The following is a 10,812-nucleotide window of genomic DNA, read 5'->3' as shown; positions in this document are numbered from 1 at the left end:
GATATATCCCATGGAAAATGGACAGTGGGATGAAGGAAGCCTGTTCCCAAGCATAAGGACCTGCTGCCAGCTGCCCTCCTGGCCTTGTTTACCATTACCTGGAAAGGAGGACAGGGTTAATAAGAAACCGAAGGGCAGGTGAGTTTCAAGGAAAGGGGAAAAACAGCACCTGCTCGGTCAGCCGGGAGAGGAGGGGAGCAGGGCCAAGTACCACATTTCAGATAGCACCCACTTGCCTCTCTGCACTGCCAGAACAGCATCCCTGTAAGCAAGCCAGCGAGGTGCACTGCAGCTGGGGGGGTGATAGAACCTGAGAACCCCCAGCATGAGCAACCCCAGCATCCCACTCAGCTATGACAGAGCAGGACCCAGGCCGAGAGTTTTGGATCCCCCTGGCCCAGCTCTCAACAGTGACAACCCTCAGGGGGGCTACCTTGCTGTCTGCACTTGTGTGTGCCCCCCTGGCTCAGCAGGTGCCATTTCACATCAAGAAGGAGCAAGGCTTAGGCTGGTGATTCAGGGATGCTGGTGGCTGTTGCAACACTCCTGCCAGGGCTGGGCTCTGCCTGGGGAGAGCAGGGGAGGAACCAGTGGTCTGTGGGAGCCCCTGGGGCTGTGGGGTGTGCAGTGAGCCTGGCTACTCCCCACTCAGTGTTCACACATCACATTTCTGCAGTTAGTTCCAGCTTGACACAAGGAAGGGATGGAGAGGGGAAAAAACAGCATCTCTGAGTGTATTAAATGGAGTTTCATGGCTTGCTTTGCCCTGGAACTTGTAACCTTCAGCCTACGCACCCCTCAGGAGGAGCACACTGGATCCCCAGGCACTGCAGGGTGGGCAAATCACTGCCTGGCCCAACCCTGCGGCAGCACCGGTGCCGAGAGGGACGCTGTGGGACCACCTGAATACATGACAGAAAGTGGAATGGGGAGCAGAGAGGGCACAGAGCCAGCCTGGGGCTGGCCAGGAGGAGGACCTGGGGGGCAGCAAAGCTGCAGGCAGCCAGGCTGGATTCAGGGAGAGCACGATCGAGCAAAGGAAACTCCGGTAAAATTCTTATTGCCTTTATTCTGCCCATTGCCTCACACAGTCCTGCCGGCCAGCACACACCCACACACGCATGCACACACTCACGCACACTCAGGCACGCTGGGAGTCTCCTCGGCTTGGAGGAGCCGGGCTGCAGGGAATCCTCAGGGAAAGGTGAGTGAGTCTTTTGGCAGCAATCACAGCGTGTGTCAGGAGCGGGGCGGCTGCGCCGGCAGCACCCGCTCCTTCTCTGCATAAAGGGGGGGGCTGGGGGCGGCCTCAGCCCCCGGCGCAGCCCCCACCCCAGCCCCATTCTCCAGTCCCTCGGGGGGGAGGGGGCTGCCATCGGTCCGGGGGCGGAGGGTCCCTGTGCAAACGTGCTGATGGCCTCGCTCTGCAGTCCAGAGCCGGCCAGGAGAACCAAGAGGGTAAGAGATGTGGAGCCGGGCACCTGGTCCCCCTCCCTCCCCTTTCTGCTCCCTTGTATTTAATATCTCTCTTTTTTTTTCTTCTCTCTTTTTTTTTTTTTTTTTTGCTTTTTTGTTTTGTTGGTTTTTTTTGTGTTTTTTTTTTCCTAACTCCCTGCATAGTAAATCTCATGGGGTTCGGGTTTTGGCGTGCAAAGCCAAGAAAGGGAGCGAAGCCTTCCCTTTGGACACATTCCAGCGCAGACCCTCGGGCAGAAGGGCTGCCAGGGCTGGAGAAGAGGGGTGATTGTCTGGGGCCAATGGCCCCGGCCCTGTTGCTGGCTCAGCCTGCCCCAGCTGCTTCCATGCGGGGACCAGAGTTAGGGAAGGCTTCGGACATGTCTGACGGACTCAGCGGACGGGTCAACAGTCTGTGGCCTCGGGGAGGGATGGGAAGTGAAGACTTGAGGGAAAATGGGGTGAAAAGAAATCCAAGAAGCAGAACAACTCTTCAAACCGATAAGCACCGAGACAGGGCGGGAAGCAGGATGTGCCATCTCTGTCCCATAATCCATCTTCAATATGAAGATGCGTTGCTGCCTCGCCGCTCCAGGATACGGGACGAAAAGCTGGGCTCCCTCTCGGCACAAGTGCCTCCGGATCCAGGGAAGGGTGGCCCGTCCCGTTCCATCCCAGGTGACTGTCCGAGGCAAAGGAGTGCCGTGTGAAGGGGGAAACGGGATCCGGGCTGCACCACAAACTGAACCTGGTTGGCAGGTTCCCTCAGTCCATTCCAACGCAGAGTCCCCTCTGGTCAAACCTGCACCGGCAGTGTCTGGTTCATCTGCAGCCTCATGTCCTGAATGCTACTCAGGATCTTCTTCTGGTGCCCTGCTAGCGTCACCCCTATCCTCAGCAGGTCTCTGCAAGGAGAAGGTGAAGACTCAGCCCCCTGCCACCAGCAATACCAGCACGGGGCCCTGTCACATCTAGCTGCTGCCAAGGGACCCATCTTCCTTACAGCTCTCTGCCAAGCACCAGTGTCCTAACAGAGGACTAGATGCTGAATCCCAGACCTTCACCCACTTGGGAAAACCCCATGCACAACTCAGCTCTCCACATACGCTCAGGCAGGAAGAGCTGCCTGCCAGAGAGGCAAGGAATGTGCTACTGCCCCAGCTCTCTCCCTCCTGTGCCCCCAGGGACTTACTCCGCAGTCATCTGTGCCACCAGGTCGAAGGAGGCAAAGCCAGCATTGACAAAGTTCTCCTTGTACCGTCCCATTTTGATGGCATCCAGCCAGTCTCCTACGGTGGTGAAGGTGGTGTAATCTGGGACAGTGCGGTCCAGAAGAGGCTGGGAGATGCTAAAGGGCAAGAGAGACACAGGTCACAGGGAGCAGGGGACATAGAGGTGTAACTGGAAGTAGGGAAGATTTCTTATCCCTGCCTTCCCACATCTCTTGTCCCAACCACCCCAGCACTCCTCAGGCTTAGGGGGAGTCCTGGCAGGGTGGGGATGCCACTGACCCAGACTGGACACTGGCGATCACTTTCAGGCTGGCAGCGTTGCGGATCAGCTTGTCCAGCGTGTTGACGATCTGTGCAAACTTGGGCCGCAGGTTGCGGTCCCGCACCCAGCAGTCCAGCATCAGCTGGTGCAGCGCTGTGGGGCAGTCCATGGGGGGTGGCAGGCGGTAATCCTGCTCCACGGCATTGATCACCTGTGGAGACACATGTGGAGGCAGGCTGTGAGTCACCCAAGCCCTCAAGGGTGGCCCAAAGCTTCCCACTCCTCAGGTAGTACTTACGTCCTGGTTGGACATGTCCCAGTAGGGTCGCTCCCCGTAGGACATCACTTCCCACATGACGATGCCATAGCTCCACACATCGCTGGCTGAAGTGAACTTGCGGTAGGCAATGGCCTCAGGAGCCGTCCATCTGATTGGAATCTTGCCTCCCTGCAGGGATACACAGCTCCATTATTTAGCACATACGTGGGGTGTCTCCCCCCACCCGTGGATCAGTGGACCCCTCCTAATATCCCATACCAGGGAGCTGGTGTAGGTGGGGTCAGCTGGGTCATCCTCCAGAAAGCGTGAGAGCCCGAAGTCAGACACTTTGCAGACCAAGTTGCTGTTGACCAAGATGTTGCGGGCGGCCAGATCCCGGTGCACGTAGTTCATCTCTGAAAGGTACTTCATGCCAGCAGCGATGCCTCGCAGCATTCCCACTAGCTGGATGACTGTGAACTGCCCATCGTTCAGCTGCCATAGGAGAGATCAGAGGGGTTTGTAACCAGGGAATGATCCCAGTGTGCTGCCACCACCTTTGTCCTCCCTAGAGCTACATATCTTTTCCCACCCCACAAAGTCCATGCACAGCTTAGCTGTTAGGATGCCAGCATGACAATGCAAAGGGATGGAGAAGGACAGCTAGGAGCTGCTGTTTCCCATGTGCTACAGCCCCCAGCCCAGGGCAGTGGGGGATGGATACTCACCCGGAGGAAGGAGTCAAGTGCACAGTTCTCCATGAACTCTGTGATGATCATGACAGGGCGACTCTTGGTCACCACACCCTCCAGGTGGATGATGTTGGGGTGGTCAAACTGGCCCATGATGCTGGCCTCACTCAGGAAGTCCCGTCGCTGCCGTTCCGTGTAGCCCACCTTCAGTGTCTTGATGGCCACGAAGATCTCGCGGCGGCCAGGCAGCTTCAGGCGCCCACGACACACCTCACCAAACTCCCCTGAAGCGGGGAAGGGGAGAAGGGGGCAGCATGGTGAACCACACAGCAAGGTGAGAAACAGTGGTCACAGCAGCTGTGCCCAGCCCTGCGGACTTACCTGCTCCAATGACCTCCTCAATTTTGACACAGGAGATGTCAATCTCTTTGGCGAATTCCCGGACGGCTTCATTGGGGTCCTCATAGGTGAAGGGGTCAATGTAGACTTTTACCCCAGGGGTGACTGCAGGGACACAGGAGTTGTCACCGGGAGGGATGCAACATGGGTGACAGATGCTGAGCCAGCTTGGCTGGCAGTCAGCCCACCCCACCCGGGTCCCGGCTGCCCCTTTGCCCTTCACTTGTGCATGGGGCAGGACTTGGGAGAGGGCAGGCAGAGTCCATTTGCTGGGCTCTCACACTCACCATATTGCTGCAGCTTCTCCGTGTACTCAGGGTCTGTGCTGTTGCGTTGCTTCCTGCCCAAAGGAGACGAGAGGAGGTGTTCAGTAACCATCCCTTTCCTGATGGGGCAAAGACATTCAATGCCAGCTTCCAAATCCCAGCACAGACAGTCTATGCCAAAGAGCTTCCCCTCTGCCAGCCTGCAAGCAGAGCCATCCCCCTGCCCGAGGTGTGATGAGAGAAGATGGCCTAGTTGTTCTGAGAGCGGATGGCAGAAGCCTGGGCAGAGCCCCAGCTGGTTCTGGGGAAGCAGAGATGCACAGTCCTCCCATAGGACCTGTGCTCTGGTACCCAAGTGCGGCAGCTCCAGTCCTTTGCTCTCAGACTAGAGCTGCCAGAGCTCAGGCAAGGGGAAAGCTCTGGGGCAGACATGAGCAACCTCCAACCCCCCTCTGAACCCCCACTTCCTGCAAAGCCAGTACCTGAAGCAGACTATAGCGATGATCACCACAACGATGACAAAAAGCAGCCCTGCAGTGGCCGAACCCACGATCAGAGGCAGCTCCTGGAAAGTCTTGCCTGTGGAGCCTGATGGTGGGAGAGGCAGGAATCAAAGTCAAGCTGGGGAAGGAGCACGCACAGGAAGGCTGGGGGACAGACGCTTCCCAGTCCTGGTACCTACCACCCTCTGCAGTGGTCTGAAACTCGGTGGGGAGGCTGTAGCGGCCATATCCAGCCACTGTGCGTGCCCGGACCTGCACCATGTAGCGCGCGTTGGCCTTCAGCCCATCCAGCCGCACCGAGTTCTTCTGGCTGGTGACCGTGTTGGCAATGCCATCGCTCTGGCCCTGCTGTAGGGGAGACACATGGGTGTCACCTCTATGAAGCAATCCCCCACCTTGCTGCCCCTCCATCCCTATGGCACTATCTTTGCAGGAACCCTCTTTGCCAGAATGGCTGAATGAGGGGAAAGGCTGCTCTGCCTCCTGCTTTACCTTCTCCGAGTACTTGATCTCGTAGTCAAGAATGATGCCATTGGGTCTCTCTGGGGGAGTCCACGACAGTGTCATGCTGTTCCCAGTGCTGCTATGCAGGTGCATTGTAGGCACGGCAGACGGGGCTAGACAAGAGGGCAAGGAAGGAATGAGCCATCTGTGCCAGACTTCTCCCTCCACCATCCTGTGTTGGCCTGGAACCTGCTTGGATGACCCCAGTGGAAATGGGTGGAAAAGCTTTTAGACTGGCTTCATGCAAATCTTCATAGGGGGGGTGATCTCATCATCTTACAGTCAAGGTGATAAGGGACCAACGGGACCCTTGGAAATAGAATTGAGGTAACACTTTGCCCCATGCCTAGCTGCAAAATGGCCTGGGGAAGGGTCCTGACAACCCAAAATGGGCTCCCTCCTATCCTCCAGCCACCAGGAGCTCCATGCTCCAGCCCACCAATGAGACCTGTGAACTCAGATCACAGCACAGCAGCTGGAGATTACCAGCATGCTGGAGCTGGGCCAGAGCAGGAGGAAGGAGGTAATGGCAGAGAAATCAGCTGGCTGTGAAGGTTTGGGCTGGTCCTGAGCCTTCTCAGGCCCACAGGGGAGAAATCTAATTTCCTTTGTCCTCCCTTCGCAGCAGGCACAACATCTCAGGGGTAGGTCTAGGAGACCCAGAGCTCTCAGGAGCATCTGCCAACCCTGCCCTTCTCCACTTGCACGCATTCTGATCTCATCTCCTCTGGGGACACGTGTTAAACGGAGAGAATTTACCCAGGGGATTAGATGCAGGCACAGAGAGCCAGTAACTTGGCAGCACAAAGGACTGCAGCCTTTGAGGCTGTCAGCAAGAAGTCCCTGATCTGCTCTGTGCTGGAGAACCACTGACCTGCCTGGTTGGTGGTGATGTTGACAGAGGCAAAGTGGGGAGGGAAGGGGCTCTTGTTAGAGATGCCATTCACAGCCTGGACCTCGAAGGTGTACTGGGTGTGGGCCATCAGGTTGCTGATGTAGATGCGACGCTCGGTGAGGCCGAGCTGGCGCGGCACGAACTCCACGTTGTCATCGCAGCGGGTGCAGAGGCGCCGCTCCACGCTGCACTTCTTGCAGATGACGTTGTAGAGCAGGTCATCCCGCCCGCCTGTGTCCTGCGGCTCACTCCACTCCAGCACCAGCGACGTCTCGTTCACATTGGAGATGACACTGCGGGGGGCAGAGGGAACACCTGCAGAGGAAAATACGGGGGTCAGGAATGGTGTGCCCCCAAGCCCAGCTCACCTCCAGCATGGGCACAGCACAGCCCCTCTTCCCCATCCCGGGCACGGACCACTGCTCCAGACCTCCCCTCCTCCCCCAGGGCAGGACTCACTGGTGCAGGCGCTGTCTGCGGGGTCTGTGTCTGCCCGGAAAAAGCTGTTCCTACATGTACAGACTGTTGCTGCTCCAGAGGTAGTCCGGCTGTTGGGTGGGCAGGGAGAGCAGGGACCTTCCCCCTGCTTAGATTTGAAGGTTCCTGGGCCACAAGCTGGAGGAACAGAGAACAGACTTGAGTTATAAAATGCAGCAGATAATATCCACCATCCCACCCAAGGCTGGGCAGACCATTCCTTGCTGCCCTGCCAAATTTCCCTTCACCTTTCCACCACTGTACCCAGGAAAGTGGTGCCCCCAGAACAGGGTAAGGGCTCAGCTCTGCCCAGGAGCTCTGTGCTCTGGCAGCAGACCTGGTGCAGCCAAGGATGGGAAGAGTCGTACAGACTTCGCAGCTGTACGAGCATCAGGGCAGGTCTAGCCAAGAGAGTCCATCCCCAGGTTTTTTTCTTTACTGTACTTCCCGAGGGTTTTGCACACATTAGCTCCCCCTTCCCCAGCTGGCTTCCATGCCCAGCATCCTCCATAGTGTCAGCGATCTACTGTCTGGGGAAATACGGCCGGGAAGGAAAGGATCCCTCAGCCCAGCCTGCAGCAGCCCCTGTGAGAGGCCTCCACTACCCAAATCATAACCACTCAGCCCCAAACCCTCTGCCTCGGGCTCTTCAGCCACTTCTGAGCTCCGGGGTGGTGGCACGTCCCAAGGCCAGCTCAAGTGGAACACTGAGCAAGATGAAAACATTCCTGCAGGTCCTCAGCTGAAGAGCTGCTTCAGCATTGCTGCCACCTCCTACCCCCACTTCCGACCAGGGTCCTTCAAGGAGACACAAATCCTGGGATCCGGCTGGCTGGCACTACTGGTGTTTAGTCATAATGAGGGGCACATCAGAGGATTAAAGGCACTTGAGCCGAGGAGCAAAGCAGCCTCAGGAACCCAAACTGGCACCTCAAAATAGCCCAATTTATACCAGAGCTGCCCCAAGGAAGCAGGTTCTGTACTCTGTGTTCATGTTCTGTTTTGGCATCATCCCATTTGCCGTGGCCAGAGTGGAATCACCAGGGTGGGATTAGGGCAGCTCCCAAGGGTGCGTAACCCTCCCAGCAGCCCCGTCCAAGCCACACACCAACCGGTAAACAGGAGGAGGTTTCCTGGTGTTTCACCAGGCTGTGGCAGGTGGAAGTTTCCTGCTATGAGGCATCTCCTGACATCTTTGGTGGAAATTTTCTGGCTGGTTTCAGCCCTGTACATGGGGCGTGGAGCACTGCTGAGTCACATGCTGCCCGGCCGGTCCTGCGGGGACCCGCACACGGACATCCTGGCCCCCTGGAGCTGCGTGCAGGTCCCCATGGGACCAGTCCAGCAGAATGTGAGAGGTTTGCCCAGGCACTGGATGGCAGCAGTGCCAGGGGAGCAGGCCCTCTTTATCGTGGTGCTGCTGGGAAGGGGGATGACCAAGCAGCTCCATCGTGGGGAGAGGCACCCTGCTGCCAAGGCAGGGACCTGCAGACTGTGCCCTTTCCAGGCCCTCCTGCCCGGATGGGTGGCTTCCTGCTCCCAGGGCAGGAGCCTTCCAGCAAGGAGACTCTTCTTTGGTCAAAACAGGATCAACCACATGGCTTGACTTGCTCCAGCTCCTTGACCTGAGTTCACCCAGCCTCTGGGTCTTCCCTTTGGAAATGACAGCTTAGCCCATCCTGACTGCGCAGGCCGGAGGGCAAAGGAGTGAGCAGACCTGCTCCTCTGTGAGCCATGGAAGCCCCTAGCCAGCAGGTTTAGGGCTCCCCTCCCCCCAGTCTGGGCCACGTTCAGCACCACGAAATGGAAAGATGTGGACAGCAGATGCCCAGAGGTAGTGGAACAGCCTCAGCTCAGGAAGACCCACCCCAGCCGGAGTCCTAGTCGGCTCAAACTGGGTGGATGCAGATTCACACATAAGGAACCAGATTGTTGAGGAATGAAGGATGACTGAAACCTCTTGGACAGGAACGCTCTGGGCTCAGAAAGCTGCCAAACATGCTTGGGTTATGGACAGGATCCCAGATCCATCAGGCACAAACCCCCCTGAAATAACGGGCTTCTTGGGGGAGAAAGCGAAGCTGGAGCACCCAGGGCTCATATGAAGCCAACAGCCCAAGCACAGCATGGCAGTGGGGGACAGTGAGGTGTTCTGCAAAGGATGCAGGAGGGATGATGGCACTTGGCCTCCTGCATACTCAGCACCAGCCAGTGCCCAGGGGGTTACAGACATGCAGGAGACAGTGACCTCCTGCACTCCCAGACACAGGAAGAACGGTCTAGCAGAGCTGTCTATGGACAGCCTGCCATCCCACAGGAGTGCCCAGCACAGGCATAAGGGTCATTTCTCTGCACCCTCATGGCACTCTGGCAAGAGGCGGATGAGCCATGTCCCAGCTCTGTAATGCTGGGGAAGAGCAGGAGAGGGACTGAGGCCCAGATGCACTCCAGTGTTTAAGTTTCCAACCCTGCTTAATAAATCAGAGTATAAAGACCTCGGTGGCAGCGTGACAGCTCTCAGCCGCCACATTTGAAGGCTGTAACTGAGCTGAAAGCTGATCCCAGGTCCCTGGTGGATAAGCCGCTGTGTCATCTCTCCTCTGCACAACCACTGTCTTGGCCAGCATGCTGGGGAGTGAGCCTGGGAGCTCTGGAGCTCTGTGACTTCATCCAGCTGGAGCCAGGGAGCTGGGCTCCCCTCTCATCGAGAAGTTTGCATAAGCACTTTTCCTAAAGTGTCTTCAAATAAAATAACAATCCTGAACCTCTGCACACAGATCACATTTCCTGATGCCGGGCTGTGGTCACCTCTGGGGAGAACATGACAGTCACTGACAGCCACAAGAAAACAGGTCAGGGAACCGAAGCGGAGCTCCCTGCTCTGAAAAGCAGCTGCTGGTTTGATGAGAAGGAGATGCAGCCAGGCCTGACAGCAGCGATCAGATGTGGAAGGGATTTATGTGGGGTGTGGGAGGGAGCAGGAGCCCTGGGGCTGCTGCAAAACTGCCCCTGCACCCTTTACAGAGCATCGCACACCTGGTATGGTACCCACCACTGGCCATCCGGCTGTTTCTAGCAGCCCCTCCAGAATTTTCATCAGTTGCTCACCTCCAGGGCCTGATCCTGACTCGTATTGCTGCAGTACAGGGCTGGGGGAAGAGAAGGGCACTCTTCCCAAATACAATCCCCACCCCAGTGAATAAAGTCCAAGGGAGGGAGCTGAAAAACAACTGAAATGAAACCCTCCTGGCAGCAGCGAGAGCCGTGACTCATCCCGCAGGCAGCCGCCATTACTGCATGGGATGCGGGCAAGCGACAACGAACCCCATATGCATCCCCAAAACTTTGGGGTTCCCTCCCTTGGGAAAGGGAGGGATAGCTCACAGCACATCGGGAAATACCAGCCCCAAACCACCCTATTTCAAGTCTCAACTGCTTTCCCATCCATATGACACTATTCAAGCCTGGGCAACATCCTTTCAGCTATTTCCCTCCATGTGGGGCTGAAGCAGAACACCTCGCTTAAGCCTAGATAAACTAAACCAATCACATCCCTTTGTCCAGCAACCCTGTAATTTCTTTAAAGGCAGCAATTGGGTTTGCCTGGGACGAACTGTGCTTTATGAACCTGCACGGCTCGCTCCCTTCCCGCTTTCGTAAGTGGCTGCCGATGGATTAGAGCCTTGGAAGCAACAGCCTGGCTACAGCCGAGGTGGTAACTCTCTTTTCAAGTCTCTCTTAAAAGGCACTTGATTTTTCTTTTTTTTTTTTTTCTTCTTTTTTCTTAAATCACCCTTTGAGTGGAAATATTTCATGCTAGCACAGCCCAAAAGTGAATGGAGTAAATTTGGTGGGGAGAGAAGGGAAA

The 10,812-nt window shown here is 56.7% G+C and overlaps 1 protein-coding gene across 3 annotated transcripts in view; it reads right to left on the bottom strand.

The window, feature by feature from the left end:
* Nucleotides 1–1,955: 1,955 nt before the first annotated feature.
* EPHB3 (EPH receptor B3) overlaps nucleotides 1,956–10,812 on the bottom strand; it is a 13,419-nt gene continuing 4,562 nt past the window's right edge. The window contains exons 3-15 of one of the 3 annotated variants that reach the window (XM_009999447.1): nucleotides 6,927–7,082; nucleotides 6,447–6,782; nucleotides 5,561–5,685; nucleotides 5,222–5,413; nucleotides 5,030–5,139; nucleotides 4,581–4,624; nucleotides 4,282–4,404; nucleotides 3,937–4,184; nucleotides 3,488–3,703; nucleotides 3,248–3,397; nucleotides 2,967–3,160; nucleotides 2,648–2,803; nucleotides 1,956–2,360 (exon numbers count right to left, since the gene is read on the bottom strand). In XM_009999447.1, coding sequence (XP_009997749.1) covers nucleotides 2,252–2,360; nucleotides 2,648–2,803; nucleotides 2,967–3,160; nucleotides 3,248–3,397; nucleotides 3,488–3,703; nucleotides 3,937–4,184; nucleotides 4,282–4,404; nucleotides 4,581–4,624; nucleotides 5,030–5,139; nucleotides 5,222–5,413; nucleotides 5,561–5,685; nucleotides 6,447–6,782; nucleotides 6,927–7,082 — 2,159 coding nt within the window. In that variant the 3' untranslated portion in view covers nucleotides 1,956–2,251. Of the gene's footprint in view, nucleotides 2,361–2,647; nucleotides 2,804–2,966; nucleotides 3,161–3,247; nucleotides 3,398–3,487; nucleotides 3,704–3,936; nucleotides 4,185–4,281; nucleotides 4,405–4,580; nucleotides 4,685–5,029; nucleotides 5,154–5,221; nucleotides 5,417–5,560; nucleotides 5,686–6,446; nucleotides 6,783–6,926; nucleotides 7,083–10,812 lie in introns of all 3 variants that reach the window. The other 2 variants (XM_009999455.1, XM_009999439.1) reach the window with 2 other exon arrangements.

The sequence above is a fragment of the Chaetura pelagica genome, unplaced genomic scaffold (assembly GCF_000747805.2).
Source record: "Chaetura pelagica isolate M959 unplaced genomic scaffold, ChaPel_1.0 scaffold20, whole genome shotgun sequence".
NCBI lineage: Eukaryota > Metazoa > Chordata > Aves > Apodiformes > Apodidae > Chaetura > Chaetura pelagica.
The sequence above is the reverse complement of the archived record's forward strand: the minus strand, read 5'-3'. Positions and strand labels throughout refer to the sequence as shown.